This window comes from Cadophora gregata, assembly GCF_030347475.1.
Source record: "Cadophora gregata isolate MNR1 chromosome Unknown scaffold_2, whole genome shotgun sequence".
In the NCBI taxonomy this organism is placed as follows: domain Eukaryota; kingdom Fungi; phylum Ascomycota; class Leotiomycetes; order Helotiales; family Ploettnerulaceae; genus Cadophora; species Cadophora gregata.
Genome location: NW_026695925.1, coordinates 2,826,051 through 2,845,891, shown reverse-complemented (window position 1 = coordinate 2,845,891; position 19,841 = coordinate 2,826,051). Strand labels below are relative to the sequence as shown.

Here is a 19,841-nt window from a genome sequence, read left to right as displayed (position 1 = left end):
ACATTCCATATGTTCTACGTGTCGCTCTCGTTTTCATCAACTTCGCTGCCACTTTCGCTGTCAAAATCACTAAAACTCCCTGTCCGAGCCACGTAAAGAAGCCTGAAGATCCCATATCCAGCGCAGATTGCCAAAAATATTAAGCCCAATCCAGCCATCAATGCACCTCTGATACCGGAAGTTGTCGGTCTGGACCAGAGCAACGCTATCGGAACAAGGAACACTGCTGCACTCCCAACCCATGAGACAATTTTGAATAGAACAGAGTCTCCGTCTTTGAATAGCTGATATTCCCTCTTCAATAGATTCGGGAGAGCTCTCCGGGTGTCAGGGTCACTCGATCTCCAGAAAGATACACAGACGAGAATCGAAACCGAGGAGACGCTTGCGACAGTCAAGGCAACTTGGATATCATGGTTCAGATCGCGAGTCCAGAGAATTGACAGTGGTAATACACAAATCAGTCCGACGTATGTCAGTGGCTTGAGTATGATTTCGAAAGGGGTCAGTAATCTCCATGCGAGCGAAAAGGGCGCGACTACTACAAGGACCAGGAAGCTCGCAGTAACGGAAATTGCGGACTTGAAGTGATACAGGATCAAATAGTATAGCCATTGAAGAGCAAGAGTGGTCGGTATATACCCGCCTTGCACTGGATGCTGCTGTCGATCAGCAAATCGCTTGATGCTTTCTTTTGATGAGTATTTGACTCGAATGACCCATGAGCTTCGAATTACCAGTCTTGCTGCATATGAGAAGCCGCTGAGTGTGACGGCGAGGATTATGAACGTTGATAATGGTACTGGATCCTTGAACGGTTCGATCTCCATGCCAAAGATTGTTGCCGCGAATGTTAGAGGTATGAACAAGAAGGCCAACTCCGTCAGGCGAGTAATACTTTTGGCTTCTGCTATGGATCGCCGGCTGTCGAGGAGCGCCATGTTGGATGTTAAGGATGATGAAACACTCTGAAGCCTAACTATCATCTCGTCGATTGCGTCTAGACAACTCTGCATACCAGTATTGGTGACGGATGCGTCCAGCTGGTTCTCGCGATCAAGCGTATGGTCCTCTAGAAAAATAAAAGTGAAGAATTGCAGCATTGATTTCTTCAGTTGAGGTAATTCAAGCTGAGCACGTGTAAGAATCTGTCTCCAGATCACCAAGCGGTCTTCCATCTTGTCATCATCCAGAATATCATTATCTATGCCGTCGAGAATATCCTGTATGATCTTCAAGAGCCCCTCGACGTCTCTCCAGACGATTTCATAGAGCGGCGTCAACGGACCAAAAGGCCAACTGTGATCCATGCTTGCGCCAGCATCAAAATATTCACTGAATGTCGTGAATGTGGGGCTCGTATCGTATAGCTTATTTCGTAATGCGTCCGCCAAACCTTGGGACAGTAGTGATTCTTCCATTGTATTCTCCAATGGGACCCGAGAGCCAATGTGCTCAATTACTGGCCGTATTGGTTTGGGGGTGGCGATACTTTCTATACGAGCATGTGATTGAGACTCATCCAGCTTGAATAGTTTGAGAAGCCAATCAGGTAGAATTCTTAGCCATCCTGTGGACTCAGTGTGGCGTTTGGAGACACTTATAGACGATTCATCGGAGTAAGTTGTCTGAGAAGCGGAAGTATCACCGGATTCCATGTCCGTCAGTAGTGAGTGGCTGTCGCTTGTCTGTGTCTCATTCGAACCACCGCCTTGGCGTCGAGTTGGTTGTTTGGGCCAATAGTAGCGAATGGAAAACTCCTTGAGAGCTGGTAATGGATCAAGTAATAAAACGACTGTAACAAAATAACTTAGGAGAGCACTTTCATGGCTCTGGGTATTTGAACACTCACCAAGTTCACATTTGGTGCCAGGCATCTTGCCTTTCCACACAGAAGCACGCTCTTCAAGCCCACACATGCGCTTCTCACGATTTGTTGATCTCGGATCTGTCCGCAAGTCCCACGCCTGCCGGAAAATATTAGAATTCATTTCGAATGTCGTGGCTCTCCATTTTCCGCGAGGGAAGTTTAGGATTCCAACATCAGGGTCCAACAAGTCATCCAGTTGCTTCTGGGAGAAAGGTGGCATGGACAGTCTCCAGGCCGGCCGGTACCATTTCATTGACACATAGGATTTCCTCATGCCGGCGGTCTTCCAGGTCTTGGGACTTTTGTCGTTGAAGCCTTCGCCACCATAGCCAGAGTTGTTTAAATGTTCCTCTGTACTCCAAGGATTATGGTCAGCAAGAAAGGTTGGTGCAGCCCAGCAGGACCCGAAGGAAATTGCCATACTGATAAAATCAGGCAAGACAGACAGTTGTTGCGCACTACACCGTAACGAAAACTGACTCACCAAAGAATTCTGGAGATATGCCAAACCTACCAACGAGAAAGGTGATTATAGAAGGAAAGAGATCTTCAATGATAATGAGGCGGCGTGTTACATCATGAGCATTACCTCTCAGAAAGCCGGAGAAAGGGAAAGGCGACCCAGGATGAAGACTCTTGTTCTCCTCCCATTCCTGATGCCGGATCTCTTCGGAGGATGCATAGTCAACAATCGCGATCCTTCCGCGGTCAAGGCGAACATGGTTACGGAACCGCCCTGTTTTCAACCTGTCAGAGATCACCGTTGCACGCCGTACCATACGCTCGTAATTTATGTTGATCCGGTAGTCTGCTGAATCATTGAAGAAAATATCCTTCTGCTCTATTATTTCTATATCTCTGGGTGGCGGAGGACGTACAGAGCCACTAGGCTGGGTCAGGATCCTGCCATGCTGTCGCGAGACAGGTTGGCTATTAGATTGTGGTGGAGGCAGAGGCGGCGGTGAAGGTGAAAGTCTAGAGTTGCTTTGTTGAGCCAGAACGTTGGGTCGTGGTCCAGCACCGGAATACACTGTCTCGGGAGGATGGGATGGATTCGCTGTATTAGCTGTCACTTCGGGACTGGAAGATAATTTTGGCAGGGCATCCGAAAGAACTCTTGTATGGTCTTGTGAGAAAGCTTCCTGCGGCGAGCTCTGGCCGGGTTCAGCTGCACTGGAAGGCTCAGGGTCTTCCCGAGGAGACAGTAATGTAGAATCTTGTTCAACAGGCTGTACGCGCCGCTCCTGGGCGACGAGTTCCTGATTGATTTGAGTTAAGACTGTGGCCGTCAGCAAGTCTATCCTCACAGAATCTTTGAAACCTACAAACTTCATCCCCCTCATGATCAAGCAAAGCCCCTGACATCTGAGCTTCAAATGGCGCGCCATCGGGGAGATTAGCCATGTCAAATACACCATGCATACACTGTCATCGATAATGATTCGTCGATGCTACGACAAGAAATAACTTCTGACGTTGTGATAAGGCTGCGAGAACTGTCAGCTGCAAGCCAAGTGAGAAATGCAGATCACGTGGTTCCTTTTGGTTCCAGCGATACCTACCTTGGGAAGAACCTACCTAATTACCCCTACACACTAATGTGTAACAAACATGATAGATAGTCGATAGGTGCGGCATCTCTGGTGTAATTTAGAATACGTATCTTGAAAATATCAAATCGAAAGATAAGTGGCGCGGAAAGCTGCGGATAAAACAAAGTATCCTGGAAAGACCAGGTATTGACTTATACATATCCAAGTCCAGTTTGGGAGACCGCTTGATCAAGCTCATTCATACCTCAGGCTCGGGTATTCGCGAAACGAATTTCTAGTCGTCTTAAGTGCTGAAGAGCAGAGCTTGATACTTAGGATTGGAGGGCGTCGATGCGCCAGAAGTAATGTCCTTCGCAATGCGGGTAATTGTAACTTGTGCAGCAAACTCAAGCTCGATTATGTCCATACTTGATAAGCTAACCTACAGCTACATTGGGTGTGCACCTTACACCATAATCCCATAACCTCCCCCTGCACCGTAAAAATAGAAAGGAACTCATCAATCGTCAAGCGAGGAAGCCATTATCCGTGAAGAAGCGAGGCAGCAAACGCCAAAGTTTTTCTGTGCCAGTGGCACGAGCCTAGCATCCAGTTTTGTCCTTTTTGCTTCAAGTTCAAGAATGAAAACGTCCAGCGTACATCCTTCAATCAACAAATCAAAAGTCATCCAAAGTGTACAACCTTTAGTTGTGTGCGGGGCGCTCTGCCATCATCGCTTCGTAAACGCCATCAACGCCTTGTCATCGTGAAGCAACATTGCGGAGCAATGTGTGTAATCAACATAAGAAATGATATCATCAAGCGACTAATCCACTGCAGAACCAAGACAGTCAGCAAGGGCGAGTAGATGTACCACAAAGTGCTGATGATAGAGAATGTAGATCATTTTACTGAGAGCAGTGCAAGGATTGCAGCCAGATTGTCACATACTGTAGAAGTCTCCCTTGAGAATACGCTCTTGGAATGCATCAGGCTTCTTTCGCTCCGGCCTTGGTGCAGGAGCGGCAGGAACAGCAGTTGGAGGAGATGGCATCTCGCTGACACTCTTAGCTCGCTCATGCATTTGCATGGTCTTTGCGGATGGGGAGGTAGAGAAGCTAGGACGCTGAGTCTGTGAAACGGAACTCTCGGCACGGGTTCTAAGCTGCTCGGACCAGTTGAATCCACCGCCATCACCTGGACGAGCAGAAAGAGGATAGTCAGAAGCAGTTCTGGGCTTTGATTGCGTGCTTGCCTGATTTGCTTGATTTTGGGACTTTGGAGGAGTTACAACTCCGCTTTTAGGGACAGAGCCTGCGCGAGCGAGGGCTTCCGCGCTGCGTGGCCCTGACGGAATGGATGGAAGAGGTGCAGTAGTGTATGAGGGAGCTCTACCGGTTGTGCCTGGACTGCCACTTCCTCTCACGGTTCGTAGAGCTTGTGCGCCAAATGACATGCGGCGTGCGAATGGAGTAGTTGGGTTGCTGCGACCGGGACCTTCATCATCGTCGATTGCATTCTCATCGATGGCTTCGGAGTTCGCGGTAGAGACACTACCTCGCCGACCACCAAATGGGAATGGTGATGATTGTGTTGGGGAGGTGCCAGACAAGCCAAGTGTCGATATTGACATACGCCGGCGTTGATCTTGGACTGCGGCTGTGGTAATAGGGCCAGGGAAGGGAGGTGTAGGACCAGATGTGCTATTTGATCGGTTGATAGAGCCGCCAAAGATGTTGTTGAAGGTTTGGGAGGTGAAGGAGCCCCGACGAGCCCGGGCAGATGCCTCATTGGGAGGAGAATTGTCACCGTTGTTGGAGGAGGACATGTTGATTGCTGATCTGTTTGGGGTCGGCTTGGTGTTTTGATATCTTGGGGGTATATGGTACCCTAGTGGATTGGCGTAACTGTGAGATTCTGCAGAGATCCGTGGATGGTCTCCTCAGCCTAGGAGTTGTTGTATAACGTGGCCCTTTTGAACTTTGGTATTCTTTGTTGTCGGGGTATTGCTCGCTCTCGGAGTTCGAAGGGACGCCCGCTTTATGTATGTAGCCGTCGACGACCGGGCTGCAGGGGATAGGAGAATCGTTCTTTACGATGGACAGAAGACTTCGAAGGATTGACAGAATGGAGAGGGGGTGGTGTGAGTTATCTGGAGACTTTGGAGGGTGTGGAGTGGAATGGAATGGTGTGTTGTAAGAGAGGAGGGGGATTTGGGCGAGGAGTTAAGTTGAGCTGCCCCGGCCACGCTAGCCCTAGTGACGCACCAAGGCCCCATCGCCCTGCGTAATGTCCAATCACAACTGCTTACGGAGGCTAGCTAAGATTGGCACAGACCAATGGCATGACAGACTGACATCGAAAGTGGAGACAGACAAGGGGTTGGAAGTATTTCGCGGGGTAAGATGCCATCCATCTCTGCCCACGGCCACCACTACCGCACACTACACCAGGAATAACTATCGCTAGGAACAGCCCTCGAAGCTTCAAAGAAGGGAACTGACTGGCCCTGCTCGATGGGATGGCCAACAAAGAAGAAAAAAAGCAATCTGGGAATAGTCCAGTCCAGTCTAGTCAAGAATCTCTTATCTTGAGTCGTCCTTTATTCCTTCTCACTGCTTGCTTGTCTTACCCAACCAAAAGTTCCCTCAACTCACCAACGACGTCGTGTCCATCATCCAGTATCATTCGACCCTTGAAGCGGATGTCCGCCAGGGTTGACAACGTTGGCCTGTCGAGAGGCCCCTCTGTACCATGCCCAACCGCAGAACCCAAGCTTCCACCGCATACGCAAAAAGCATCAGCAACGTCCTGACTGCCGCTTAATGGGGACTTTGCGATGTGATAGGGTCGTTCAAACAGGCACTCCACCCATGTTCCTCCACACCTGCATGTCTAACAAGGCGGGCCAAGGTCTTAGTGGCTCCGGGAAGCATTCGGACTGTTGAGATAAACCTGCATACATATTGACTTTCACTTCCAGAGTTTGAATCGGAGTCGTGGGTTCATGTACCCTTGGTTTGTTGAGCCAAGCTTTCCCAAGTGCTTCCATGTGAACGCCAGCTCATGCTCGTCGTCTGAATGAAAAGGAGCGGTGACAGCTCCTCACAGCTTTAAGGCAAAAGTAAGGAACCGTTGCTCTTTTGCATATATCTCGCTTGTGTCCGCCATCATATTGGCTGCAATCATGAGACATAGTCGATCAAGAAGTCCCTTCGTCGATCACCACCGGAATTCGGCAATGATACGCTTTTTCAGAAACAGACCCCTGGAACTTCTGTGCGAGACGAGACGGAAGCGATGCAATCATTTCTCGATGAGGCCATGCCACATCGTCACATCGTAAGAAGTTAATTTGAGAACTGGTGCCATGTCCTGATTCATGGGGAGAGCTCTACCGTCTGGGCAGGCCTTGGAGGGAAAGTGCCAAGTGGGATAGTCGCGCGGGGTTGCATGGTGACACGGAGACGATCACGTGGCCAGTGGCTTAACATACGATGAAGAAGTGTTTCTGGCTCGCAGAGCTCATGGCCAAAGTACACGTTCAATGAGGCTCTGAGCTTGAATATTTCCGAGAAAGTAAGTCAAAGCACATTGTTGGTTTCGCAACATGTGTCACTAAACGCAGGGTCCGGCCTCTTCGTTCTGGTGGAATTTTCTCCAAATCAAACTTTCCAGAGTCGTTGCATCTTCACAGGTCTTTCCTGGCGGAGCTTCTTCAAGCCAAGAGGTCTTTCCAAAGGCGTACGGGCAAAGTTTCCACACCAGAATATCAGAACTCGGATCCCCTCTTCTGTTCTAGCCTCGTTATCCGCACCTCTGGTCTTCCCGAAACTTCGTGTCAAGCAAACGGGAAAGTGGTCATCAGACACACCTGGAGAGACCGGCGCTTGTATGGCGCTTGTTCTGCCCTCCCGTTGGTCTTAAAACTCAAATTGACTTTATAAGGTCTCATCAATCCTTCTTCGTAACTTCGATATGTCATCCGGCGTGGTCTTGCAGCACCCACCCACGAGTATACTTTGCCAGCATCCTCGTTTCCTAGCTTGGTCCACTATTCTGAACACAGTATCGTCCCACGATGTCTATGAAAGTCAATTTCCTTAGAATGTCCCCGAGCCCGTAGTTACGAGAGCAAACTTACTTCACTTTTACCCCCAGGGGCACTCTTGACCCATTCCTTCGTCACAGTATCATAAACCTCCCCATCAGTCCCGTCAGGATAAACCACCAGTGCTGGCCAGTCAGCCTCGCCTCTTTGCACCACCTGTCCAACAACCCTTTCAAACTCCAACACCAAGTCATTCAATTTGCCAACCTTCGTACAATTGATACCAACTCCCATCGGCATACTCTCTCCTTCTCTCCTCTCCAACATCGCCCTCACCACATCCTCTACACTACTCCCGTCCGGCAGCCCCGTTCCCTCCCCCGGAAAAACACAACTAATCCAAAAGTCCCTCTGGTCTACTGCCCCAGCCTGGAGCTCATGCATAACCTGCCTAACAGCCGTGATCTCCTCTAGCAACGGCAAAGTCTCAAAAGCAATAAGATCCACATCCTTCCAGCACCTGCATCGCTCTTCCTCGTCAAGACTGTTGCTCCTCGCCACTCCTGCTCCGAGACCAGAGGTAGGTGTAAATGCCCCCAGGCGCTTCAGATGCCACTCTTTCAGCCCGGAGACGGATAACCGCGCTTCATCGTACTTCCCGCTGTACTCCTGGGAAGGAATCATAGTTGCTCCGTACGCGCCAAGACTCAATGCCACCTTGCCTCTCTCCGTCCCTTCCCTTCCTCCATTTATGAAAGCCTTCCTCGCAATCCCCACCGCACTCCTCATCAACTGCCCCGCCCTCTCTTCCCCAATGCCATCACCAACCTTCGTCTTGGTCAATGCAAACCCTTCAAAACTCACCTGATAACTTGCACTCAGCAAGATATCCGCGCCAGCGTTAACAAATGCGGTTTGAGCTGCGAGAAGAGTAGCTGGATCGGTGATTAGGAGGTGAGATGACCAGAGGGGAGTACTGTCGTCGAAGGTGCAGGCGTGTTGGTCTGCGAGGGTTGTACCTAAACCGCCGTCAAGGAGGTAGACGGGCGGTGGTGACATTTTTGGAAGTTCCTTCTTCCTTCTTCTTTAAAGAAGAAATATAGCTGTTGTGAATTTGTGTTCGAAGAACGAGATTTAGAAACTTAGAAATCCGCGGTGGCTAGGAATGAGTAACGGGGGATTCGTTTATCAAAGTCAAGTTATGAGCTTCCAGGTTAGATAATCAGGAGACCTGTCGTGATTGTAGTGGGGCGAGGGAAGGTGGGGTGAAGATTTGCTGGGCAATTCTTAGTGCGGGGTTTATGCCGAAGCTAATTCCCAATTCCATTTTCTTAGTAGCTCATCGCTTAACTTTCTTCAATGTTTACTCGGTTGTAATGGCGCAGTTTGTCCGTTTCATTGGTAGTTGCAATGATGCTACTTAAAGTAAAGCAACGGTGATATCCTTCAGTCTCAGCCTCATCTAGTAAATGCCCTTCCTCGGAGCGGCTTGAAATGACTCAACTATTCTTTTCCCACGAGCTCAGCCTCTGAAGCGTTCTTGGCAGCATATCCCAGACTTCGAACATAGACCTCCTAATAGAGACTTAGGGAACCATTGCCTCCACCATCATGGATCAGATACAATAATTACTGTGCAGAAGGCTCAATGAAAAAACACTATTTCAAATAATTCTTGAATAATCGCAAGATGTCTGGTTCCAACAGTCTGAAATGCACGTGCGAGACTGGAATTGGAAGCTCGCTGACGACGGTGCCGTTCATCGTGTCGGTCATCATCGTGTCATTCATCGATGCTCGGTCGATGTCGCAGAAATGGGAAATTCAAGAACGTGTGGGACAAACTCATACGGCATTTCTACTAGGACTCATTACCCTGCTATCTACAACATTTGGTGAGATGAATAGGACTTCGCATTGGCATACTACCATGCGATGAATATATACGAGGACAATGAAGATGATTGATAGATAACTAGTGAAAATCTGAGTCTAAGATTCAGTTTTTGCGGCACGAAGTGAGTAATTCAAGTTCTATTCCCCGTCCCAGTCGCAAGTACATCCGTTCCCCTGTTTCATTCACCTTCAAGGAGTTGGATGTTGGAAGTCTTTACCCACTATATTTAAGCAAATAAGCAGATCTGCACTCCATGTAAAGCATCCACGTTCTACGTCACGGTGATATTTCTTCAAAATCATGACAAGCTCATGGTTTCTAACAGACTAGTTGCTTCTCGGTCGGATTCGTCCGCCTCATCGAGATTAGTCAGTAAGTTTTGCTACTTTGTTATATTTTTCTAGTTCAGAGTCGTTGAGTAATGGCAAGTCCCTTACAAGGAAACAATCTTGTCTCCAAAGGGAGTAGTCCGTTATTGTAAACGTTGATGAGGAGAACTCTTTTGATTGAATCGCTTCGCTTTGCTTGTTTATTTGTGAAGCCGTTAAGCGACGCTCGGTTTGGCGGTGAAGCTAAAATTGGTTGAAAACACTGTAACACCACATCCTACTCAAGCGATCGAAGTGAATCAACCCATTTGATGGACGTGTCGTATAATTTCTGTAATGACGTAGTGAGATGTGTGAAGTCGTTGCTATTAGGCTCCCCAGATCCGTCACCACGCCTGTCCAACGGATTGGAAAGTGTAGTGTGACATTCCAAATGATATCTTATTTAGAAAAGTTAACTTATGGGCTGCGCATAAACTATCAATAAAGACCTTGGAGAACATACATATTCACAAGGTGCCCGGGAAGGCTGAGCCCGTGAATTCGGTGTCAGAAGGTGATGTAGCAGATTGATGTCGCGAAGCGAGAATATTAAATTCCTGCTGACCTCGTGGCAACAAAAGTTCTTTCGAAAGGCTCCTGTCTCCTCCATTGACAACACATCTTGCTTTAGATGCGTTTTTCTACCACTACGACCAACATTCAGAGTCTTTCATTTTCGCCCTCGCAGACATGCAAAGACATTACTCGTGTGTTCTTTTCAGAAGCTGCGTGTTCGTTCTTTATCCATCAGAACATTGCGCTTCTAAAGACGAGTTCAAGTCTGAAATATCCTTCACTCCTTGAAGCACCCAGATCTTCGAAGTTCAACACTTGTCTCCCTCGAGATACTGCTTGTCTTACTGCTCTCGAGCATCATGGCTTTCACCAATCAACCAAACAATGCGGCGTCCTATCCGTCGCGCTTGGTAGATTACGGCCAGTCCGCCTCCTCTGGAATTCCAAGCACAGCTCCCAACAACGAAACAACTCCTACAGACACAGATCGACGTGCCAGTATCCACAGTGCTCAAGCTGCTGAGAAAGAAACGCTAAAGCGAAAGCGAACGGATATAAACAACAAGGCCAGGGAACGTGCTCAGCAGCAGCTGATGGAAGCTATCAATCTCGAAGCACAAAAGGTACATAAGTCGGATGCACATGTATTTCCAACACACTCCCTGCAGCTCAACAGCGCAGAAGAACTTCCTCCTACGAAGCGTGGTCGCGGTCGCCCTCGAGTCATCCAACAGCCTCCCAAGGTTCCCACCTCTACGCCGAGTGCAGACTCTCAAGCTCTTTATGCCGCAACCATACCTAGCGGAAATCAACGACAACAACTCGCTGTTACGGTAGATTCGGTTTCCTCTCCTCGGTTTCCATATCAACAGGCTCAGCAGTATTATAATCTACCGGTCCCTCAATCCTACCAGCCCTTCATCAATTCCTCCTCACCTACCACTGGACAAGATCAACAAGATAAGCAGAGCCAACCGATAGTATCCGAGACTTCTTCCACTCATTTGACATACCCACAAGCACAACAGACATCTTTTCTTCCTGCGCCTGCTGTAAGTGGAGAGTCTCAACGCTGTACTCTTCTTCCTACTTCAGGTTCCCCTACGGCTGATTTCCCGCAACAACCAACATTCAGTGGCTCCTCTACTCTCCGCGAAACTTCTGATCTCCCACAGAAGGATCAACGGGGACAAACCGCCACTGCCACTAAGTCTGATGAGAATCAACCATACCCTTATGGTCCTTACCCTTCTTACCCCGAGTCTCTCACTCCCACCCTTGATGTTACGCCTACAGCCACTCCTCATAAAACAGTAAACGAGTCTGTCCATTTCAATTCGCCTGCGTCGACAGTCAGCGGTGGTGCCTCACAATCCTTGTATTCGAACATTCAGCCTACTTATGGAAAACTGGTTTTAGGTTTTAGTGATATCCAAGCAGGTGTTCGTACTCCACAGAAGTCTTTCTTCCAACAGGGCTGGGGGTAAGTTTATTCCAAATCCATGATGCCCAATTTTAACCTGCTCACTGTGCTCACCATGTTCAGGCCACTTGGTATTCCTGACCTTACACCTCCAAAGCATTTGAGGTATGTCAAGCATCGAAAATTCACTTCTGTGCTTGAATTCTGAGCTTTCTGACAATCTTTTAGTGCAAGCAACTGTCCTCCTGCTACCACCAACTCAAATACAGTTACTGTGTCTCCTACACAGCAATGTGCACCATTAGCAAATCACGCTTTCGATACTCCAACGTCAACCAGACGGCTACCGTCCCCAATGGAATATCGAACCATCACCGAGGCCGCCAACAAGGCATGGGCAGCTCACGGCTCTGCTAATCCAACTGGCTCGCGCACCACCTACCCACCACCACAAGACAGCGAAGATATCCGACATGCTGCTGGTCGAATCTCGCACAGTTGGGACCAAGCCAAGACCATTTATCTCAAGATCGATGAGGCTACGAGAGCCAATCAAAACAACGCCAATGATCAAGCTACCCAGGAGATCCAGACTTTGATTACTTTCCCAATCGATTGGGATCTTGCCTTCTACCACTCGGAAAAGCTGGCATGGTACTACAGCGACAATAGTGGCCAGCTCCCCACCAACCCCTATCCAATCCAGGTCAGCTTCTCAGCGACTGGCTATGCTCTAAGCAACGTAAGCTACACTCAAATCCATAGGGAGCTTCTACCGTTACTTAAACAGTTCTTTGAACACATTCGATGTCAGAAGCTCAACTCTGCAATACCCCATGCTAATTCCCTTCCAGTGGTTCTACAAGCAAGCTATCTACCCCCTCCCTCTATTCGCTCGACGACCAATGTTCCCACAACAAGCCATTCCCGACGAGCAAACCCTTCTAGTCGACCTCTGGATCTGCGCCACCGACCTTCAAATCCCCAAACTCCAAAACCTCGCTCTCAACGAACTCGATCGTGTCCGAAATGTCAACGCGGAGATGAGCCTCACAGCACTCAATCACACCTACAACCGTACCAAAGAAGGATCAATCATGCGCAATTACCTCATTTGGCAATATGCTAATCGTTTGAGCGAGTCAGTTATCATGGAGCCTCGAGCAAAACCCTACTATCCGCATGAGTTCCTCCAGGAGTGGGTCATGATGTTGACGCAGATGTGGAAGAGCCTGAAAGGTCGTAACGATATGAAGGTTGATTTGAACTTGGAGGATTTCATGGTTCAGGAGAAAACGGTCACTTGGCCTTTTTAGGAGGTGAAGCATGATCGAGGATGCGATAGCATCGATCTGGATGATGGATCCCGTCTGATTTGTTGCTTTGGAAATGGTCTGGGGCTTGGACTCCGATTCTACATACTCAAAGAGATTATTGGGGCTATCTGCTTCCGGTCCGCAAGTGAGTGCAGATGAATGTGTAACTGTTGGATTGATGTGTACAATAGTTTCTTTTCTCGCTTCTTTCTTTATTTCCCTGTCCTGACATGGACATTGACTTTGAGCGAGACGAAATAGCGCCCAAGAACCTGCATAATAACTCCTTGCGAATTTTCGATGGACAGTACAGCATATGATTGGAATGGCATAACATGGCATGACCTGGCACGAGATGAAGTTAGACGAGCCGATACGAAGCAAAATGTCTAGGATAGACTTTTCTTCTTGGTGATATCAAATTAAGATGCAGAAATCCAACCCCCTACTTTCCAATGTAAGACCTTATTTTCACAAGGTAGGTAGGAGACGCTTGGATCGTGATACTTTCACTCTTCTCGCCCTCTTGGTTGATTTCCCCTTCATTCGTAACAATTCTTATCAAGCCAAGTTCTCTTTTTTAATCTATGGTCACAGTTGATCCGATGCAAAAACTGGAACACATAAATGTTGATTTCTTGTTTCTTGAAAGTCAGCCCTGGATGTCAAACATCGCACACCATAGCGATCCAGTGGCAGGAAGTCAACAAGCTTCAGATATTCAATCGCTAAAAGATAGGGGCGAGATCTGATCCCAGATCGCTCAGAGCTTCCCTTGAACAGCGGTCTAACACATCAAGCCCCATAACTCTCACACCTCTCACAGAAAATCATTCTCTCTATATAATTGCATGACCACAGCCGATCAAAGACCACATCTAGTCCGCTGCTTTCCTCCCCTACTCGCCACGCAAACCACCAGCTTACAACAAGCGAGTGCTGCCTCCATCCACGAGTCCCGACTCCCACGACTCAGGTCGTGGAGCTGGGAGACAAAACTAGCTCTATGCGACAGTACGATGGTGGATTTATGCTTTCCAGATCTCCGGATGGATCTACGTCGGCGGGATGCTGAATAAGAATGGAAAAGATTTTGGGGGAAGTACTTGTCCAACTACTTGAAATTTGAGAAATTTTGACAAGAGACAATTTTGATTTGTTGATATCTTTGCAATCTGGGACGAGCCCTTGCAATAGACGACGGAGCTCTAGGCCATGCAAGACAGTTTTTCATAGCTAAGGTTGGTCCTAGTCTCCTACAGCGAAAGTACACGAACAGCAAATCCCTCGCATCGTTTGCAACAAAAATTTAAGCTCATATTTTCTTTGCCATCATATTCGAATAGAGCATATCCACCTAAATCTTATCGAGACCATGTGATCATGTCCGTTGTGTGAGAAGAAGATCTGATCTATGAGTTAGCAGAAACTCGTGTCATTATCAAAAAAGAACACGCTGACAGTTCGATCATTTGGGTTCAGACTCTTCCACGACCATGTATTGGTTGATATCTCTTTCGGATGTCCATTCATCCAACAGAGCTGGGTTCAAACAGCAACTCATCAAGCAAACCAATTCAAATAAGCATTTCCTTGGGAAATAAACCCGTGCCCTTCGAGAATACCCTGATGGGATCGTCAAGCAAAACAAATTGTTGAAGCACAAGCTGCCGAAGAGAACCGCCTTTAGCAGTATTATTGTAGATGTATCCCAAATTGTTCTTGTCGATAGTCTCGAGGAAGATTTCTTCCATTTTGTATAGCTTGCTCATGACAGCGTTTTGGAGTCGGGGTATGAGCAATCTGTCAGCAAGGACCCAAAGACGAAACAATTTCATGTCGTCGGTGTCATTGCTTTTTCGTGATTTGAGAGATTTTACAACCAAACTCTGAGAATAAAGCCAATTCACTAGAAGAATGACAACTGTTTCCTCAGTGTCCTGAAAATGATAAACTTGAGTTTGACCTTCAATAAAGTTGCTATCAAAGGCTGCTCTGAGGACTGGCGAGTAGTGGCATGCGAAATTCTTGTGGACGACAAAGTTCTTGATAGAGTGACCGCTGCCGGTTGTAAGCGTGACCATCGACGCTGGGTTGCTGCACAATATTAGCAAGATCTTTTTTCGCCACTTCACTTCAATTACTCACGAGATTGTAGCTCTTCCCTTAGTTCTGAGTGCTGATGAACGTCTCTTTGAGGCTTCGGGAGAGCCGAGCCGTGCAGAGTTCGCAGCTCCTGGTGCAATCGATGACCCGGCCATGATGAGGTACTGCGACACTTCTATTAGCTTTGATACTCACGGGAAGGATGGTTTGACTTGCCCTTGTGTTTAAGTTGTTTGGCACGAGCTATCTCATGTGTCACGCCAGACTCCTCGGTCTCGGTGGAAGAGGAGCTTGAAAACGTTGTTGTAGAAGGAAGTTGCGATCGGTGGAGGGACGACCTGCTTGTCCAACGTAGGGCTAGTCTTGCATGAATTAAGCTAGTTACGATCAGAACAAGCTTCTTGTTTCTAGGTATGCAGTTCACAATCCATGGCTATGCAAAGTGAAATCTGAGCCAAGACTTGAAGTCGCATCTACCTGCCTTTGATGCTGAGACCTCCAAGCCTTGAGGAAACGAGTAAACTTCCAAAATAATCTGATTTGCAAGCCATGGCAAACGAAATGTCGGGTTTGTGTTTATCCAGGAATCTATTTTTGAGATACCAAAATCCTTCGAGTTGATATTGTCTTGGTATTGCTCAGGTATAGGTAGATACTCTGAACTGCCGGTGAATGTCACGTCATGTGAGATTGGCTAGGGATCGTTCGCTTACGAAGTTTGCTTTGTTTGGTCTTTTGGCCTCTTAGCTATTTTACCTATAGTAACGGAAGCAGCCTCGTCGGCTTGCTGCACCAAAAGAAACCGTAAATTATCATTACATCGCCTCAGCTCACGAACGTCAAGCTCTACGCAGAACTGTTCTTGTAAGTTACACGACCTAGAGACTCGAAATACCAATTGATCGCTATCTAGGGTAGCTTCTGACAATGGCGGATTCTCAGACAAGCATCGCGGCTCCTCTGAATCTTTTGACACCTCCTACAACTTCACCTGCGGCATCGATTAAACCGACCTCAAACATGAAGAATAGAGCAGGAACTCCAAGCCTCAGGTAATGTCTAGCAATTTCAATTTTCACCCATCATCGCATAGACTGAGGAGCTCGAGAAAACATTTACCTAATCTGTCATTCTCAGAAAACCTCAGCAGCTCGTGACATTGCTCGCTGGAGACAGTCCAACCAAGTTCGTCGTTCATAAATATTTCGCATGTCACTATTCGCCCGTCTTCGACGCCGCCTTCAACGGAAATTTCCTCGAGGGACAGACTCAAGAGTACAAAATCCAAGATGTGGACGAAGAAACTGTCCGGCTACTGGTTCATTGGCTCTACACCCAGACGTTGGACACTATGAGCTCCAGGATCTCAGGAAACATCTTAATCCCAAGGATTTTGGAGTAGACGGACGATACCAAACTAAAGCTCTGATTCAGCTTTGGGTAGTCGGCGAAAAGCTACTCATTCCACGACTCCAAAACTCGGCGATTGATGAGATAATGCGAGTCAGGTACCATACAAGAGTTACTCCCTCAGGACACTTCTTATACATATATGAGAATACTAGTGCGGACAGTCCTCTGCGTCGAGTCTTCGTGGACCTTTGTGTTAGCCGCTGCAAAAGCCCTCCACGATACAATGATTTTTCGGATTGTTGGCCGAAGCAAATGCTTTTGGACATCGTTACGAAGCTGACGACAATCTATACCAAACATGAGCGGTTGAAGCTTGATCCTAAAGACAAGATGGCTGCCTATCATGTCCCAGAGAACAGAGAATCTCCGAAACCTGAAATACCAGCGTCGATTCGCTGAGTGCGATCCCAGACAAACTCGAAAACGATCTCTATGTTGGGAACGAATGCAGCAGGTTGTTTCCATCAAATTAGATTTCACAAATTATGCCAGCAATTTTCAGGAGCTCCAGCCTTCTGAAGTTTGCGCCTGGGCCAAGTACTTGGCAATTCGACTCCACTGCTTCCTTTGGGTTGGCTTCTTGGAGTTGTCTAGAGAAAAAAGCACGTTCATTGCAGGGATAGAGCTAGTCTGACAGAGCACGATTAGAGGATATCTACTTTCTAGCAGCACTGAGGATCAGATGGCTCTTCCTACCAAGTAGGGCAGAATCAATATTGCGGTGGGTCCGGAAAGTTATGCTTCTTCATCTTTCTCTTCTTGTTAATTCTGTTGTGATATACCGAACACAAAGAGACAACCGTCACGAGGAGAAGCTTTTCGATTGTACATTTACCCAGCCCATTTCAAGAGACAAAGCTCTCAATCACTGACTGCTTAGACGGTCCAATTCAATCCTACTAGGATTCCAAACCTCAGCATAGTATAGGGCTCAAAATAGCTCATGTTCGCGGATCTACCTATATTCTTTCTTCTCTATGGGACATATTGCTCTGTAACATAATCCAAATATTCCTCGACTTCACAAATGGCGAAACACCAGCCCGCCCTTCCGCCTGTTCATCTTCACATGAGTCTGCCACTGGATGCTTAGAATGCTAATACTCCCAGCAGAACACCCACATACACCTGTCTCGAAGCAGAATAAGGACCGAATTTCCTCCATCCCCAGCTAAATAGCTTCCAAATTACACTCCAGTACACCCACTCGGCGACAACAACAGCCCTCAAACCCTTCACAATTAACCTTTCGAATCCAGATCGCTTTTCCTCCGCCCAGTATCTAACCCTTTTCACTCCACCCCCTTCCTCAAGCAATCATTCCAGATCCATCGCCACACTCCGCAACCTTTTCCACTCGTGGAGTCCTAGGTTTATGGCTGGAGCCTTGAGGGTGGGAAGGGAATGATGGTTCAAAGGGTTGAGAATGGGAATATGGAGAGAGATGTGAAGTGAATGGTTAGGGTTTATGGGGAGAAGAGTGCGATGAGTGTTTAGACTGCTCCAAAGGATGATAGTATGGGGAGGGAGAGTGGGGCTGTAGAGTTGATAGTTGGTTATTGGGTGTAATTGGAAGTCGTATTATGGAATAGACGAGGTTTGCTTCCGTAATCATTCATGAGAACAACAACTCGCGGAATCAAGTCCAGTTAAGTCGTTTGACAATATTTTTGCTTTGGCAGTGCATAATTTGGACAATATCTTCAGAGCTGGAAAATGGACCGACAAGAAATAATTCGTAAAAGATGTGCGCATATAAACTGAATGTGACGATTGCAAAAGGAGAGTGAGGACAAAAGTTATGTAGTGTTCGTCAAAATATATCCTATTCGTCATTTCTATGTAATCTATTGTGACTTGATCATGAATATCTGCTGAATGTTAGAAATGGTTCCGAGAAGAAGTAAAAAAGAGGCTCTTCGGGAATGACAAACCTGGTTCAGTGATGCCGCATCCATACTTGCCAATCTCTTTTGCGCAATATACCGTGATCTAACAGCGTGTCTCCCCTGCATCATCGGCGTTGACCGACCACTCGAAGGAGTTGCAAGGGGTGTACTCTCTTTCGTCGTCGGTAAAGAAGACTCTGACACCTCTGGCGTATCTTCCTCTGCAGCTTTCTTCTTCTCCCGCTTCTCCTTCTTTTCCCTCCTCCTCTTTTCCTTCTCCGTCTCATCTGTCTCTTCTACTGCTTTCTCTTGCCTCTTCCTTTCCTTCTTCTCCTTCTTCTCTTTCTTGCGCTTCTCCTCCTCGGTGTCCTCGACCTCGCCCTTCGGCTTCCGGTCTTTCTTCGATTTCTTGGACTTCTTAGTTGCTTTCTCGTCCTCGGAAGGCGCACTCTCTTCCTCAACAGGGTCCTGATTTTTCCGCGCCTTCGATTTCTTTGATTTCTTGACTTTGAACGCAACGACCTCGGGCTCTGCCTCCTCCAAAACTTCCAGTTTCCGCTTCTTTGATTTCTTTGTTTTCTCAATAGGCGCAGCCTCCTCTTCGGAGTCGGAGGCAGAGCTCGAATCACTCGAAGAATCCTCATTCTCACCCAATGCAAGCTTCCGTATCCGCTCCGCCTCAGCGTCAATCAAAATCTGAATCTTGTCTCCAATTAAGAACCCTCCTGACACAAATCGCTGTGTACCCCACTTCCTTTCCGAGTAAATCGCCCTCCGCAGATCATCTCTCGACTGCTGTTCCTTAATAATTTCGTCCTCATCTTTGCCATTCAGTCTCCCGAGCAGGTTCTTGAATGCATCCAGACCAGTACACTCTCCATGACCGACACCAGTCCCAATCTTCGCTCCCAGACCAAGATTGTCGTCTTTGATCGCGACTCGAATATGCGATGCATTGGCTGCGGTATGAAACTCAGCATGAGCGGCGTCTTTGGCTCCGAGATATTGCCCCGGTTGCCAGCCCTGGGAGGTCATGATCTTGAGACCGAAACTGGAGGTGTCGTTTGTCCATTTCGTGTTATTGGGATCGTGGGAAAGCTTCATGCGCCTACAGATTTTTGGTTAGTGATTATTTGAGGAGTCAGAGCGTGGGATTATACTTTTTTTCTCCTGCGAGTCCCATCTTTGCGGTTGTGGTGGAGGATTAGAAAGATGATGGTGGGATCTTTCTTGATCCTTATCGTGAAAATGTGAAGTCGGCCGGATGAAATTTTGGTGGGTCAAAAATGGCCGAGCTGACGCTAGCGTTTGATTGGTCAGTGGACAACCTCCGGGTAGGAACTTGACTGCCATTTCAAGTCTCTTCACTCGACACAACTAACGTCACTTGTGGATATTGACTTTTCACTCTTTCAATACGGCGGCCAAGTCAGTACATCCAGGGAGTGAATAATCGT

General features: G+C 47.6%; 7 protein-coding genes across 8 annotated transcripts; 2 read left to right on the top strand and 5 right to left on the bottom strand.

The window, feature by feature from the left end:
- Positions 1 to 14: 14 nt before the first annotated feature.
- On the bottom strand, positions 15 to 3,292 carry ONS95_008218 (uncharacterized protein; the record flags this gene model as incomplete). The annotated part of the gene is made up of 4 exons (XM_058501766.1): positions 15 to 1,795; positions 1,853 to 2,221; positions 2,355 to 3,149; positions 3,196 to 3,292. The coding sequence occupies 4 exons, from the start codon at positions 3,290 to 3,292 to the stop codon at positions 15 to 17; spliced, it is 3,042 nt and encodes a 1,013-aa protein (XP_058363087.1).
- A 433-nt stretch (positions 3,293 to 3,725) lies between these two features.
- Positions 3,726 to 5,588, bottom strand: ONS95_008217 (uncharacterized protein). Its single transcript, XM_058501765.1, has one exon. The coding sequence runs from the start codon at positions 5,228 to 5,230 to the stop codon at positions 4,346 to 4,348; it is 885 nt and encodes a 294-aa protein (XP_058363086.1). The 5' UTR covers positions 5,231 to 5,588; the 3' UTR covers positions 3,726 to 4,345.
- Positions 5,589 to 7,386: 1,798 nt separating this feature from the next.
- Positions 7,387 to 8,927, bottom strand: ONS95_008216 (uncharacterized protein). The gene has a single exon (XM_058501764.1). It carries the CDS (start codon positions 8,510 to 8,512, stop codon positions 7,529 to 7,531), a length of 984 nt encoding a protein of 327 aa, XP_058363085.1. The 5' UTR covers positions 8,513 to 8,927; the 3' UTR covers positions 7,387 to 7,528.
- Positions 8,928 to 10,596: 1,669 nt separating this feature from the next.
- ONS95_008215 (uncharacterized protein) lies at positions 10,597 to 12,976 on the top strand (the record flags this gene model as incomplete). The annotated part of the gene is made up of 4 exons (XM_058501763.1): positions 10,597 to 11,720; positions 11,784 to 11,825; positions 11,889 to 12,402; positions 12,515 to 12,976. 4 exons carry the CDS (start codon positions 10,597 to 10,599, stop codon positions 12,974 to 12,976), a joined length of 2,142 nt encoding a protein of 713 aa, XP_058363084.1.
- A 1,577-nt stretch (positions 12,977 to 14,553) lies between these two features.
- Positions 14,554 to 15,237, bottom strand: ONS95_008214 (uncharacterized protein; the record flags this gene model as incomplete). Its single annotated transcript, XM_058501762.1, has 2 exons — positions 14,554 to 15,073; positions 15,125 to 15,237. The coding sequence occupies 2 exons, from the start codon at positions 15,235 to 15,237 to the stop codon at positions 14,554 to 14,556; spliced, it is 633 nt and encodes a 210-aa protein (XP_058363083.1).
- Positions 15,238 to 16,102: 865 nt separating this feature from the next.
- On the top strand, positions 16,103 to 16,484 carry ONS95_008213 (uncharacterized protein; the record flags this gene model as incomplete). Its single annotated transcript, XM_058501761.1, has 2 exons — positions 16,103 to 16,134; positions 16,220 to 16,484. 2 exons carry the CDS (start codon positions 16,103 to 16,105, stop codon positions 16,482 to 16,484), a joined length of 297 nt encoding a protein of 98 aa, XP_058363082.1.
- Positions 16,485 to 17,796: 1,312 nt separating this feature from the next.
- PXR1 (telomerase inhibitor) lies at positions 17,797 to 19,749 on the bottom strand. Of its 2 annotated transcripts, XM_058501759.1 has the most exons (3): positions 19,545 to 19,749; positions 18,430 to 19,492; positions 17,797 to 18,366 (listed from the first exon to the last, which is right to left on the bottom strand). In XM_058501759.1, the coding sequence occupies exons 1-3, from the start codon at positions 19,565 to 19,567 to the stop codon at positions 18,343 to 18,345; spliced, it is 1,110 nt and encodes a 369-aa protein (XP_058363080.1). In that variant the 5' UTR covers positions 19,568 to 19,749; the 3' UTR covers positions 17,797 to 18,342. The 2 variants fall into 2 exon arrangements, with proteins under 2 accessions (XP_058363080.1, XP_058363081.1); XM_058501760.1 differs by having other exon boundaries at positions 18,430 to 19,617.
- Positions 19,750 to 19,841: the final 92 nt, after the last annotated feature.

Excerpts from the sequence above, each read along its gene's own strand:
- ONS95_008217 (XM_058501765.1), bottom strand. The coding sequence starts at position 5,230 with ATGTCCTCCTCCAACAACGGTGACAATTCTCCTCCCAATGAGGCATCT.
- PXR1 (XM_058501759.1), bottom strand. The coding sequence starts at position 19,567 with ATGGGACTCGCAGGAGAAAAAAA. Across the intron at positions 19,493-19,544 it reads GGACTCGCAGGAGAAAAAAA|GCGCATGAAGCTTTCCCACG; the intron begins GTATAATCCCAC and ends AAAAATCTGTAG. Across the intron at positions 18,367-18,429 it reads ATGCGGCATCACTGAACCAG|ATATTCATGATCAAGTCACA; the intron begins GTTTGTCATTCC and ends AACATTCAGCAG.
- ONS95_008216 (XM_058501764.1), bottom strand. The coding sequence starts at position 8,512 with ATGTCACCACCGCCCGTCTACCTCCTTGACGGCGGTTTAGGTACAACC.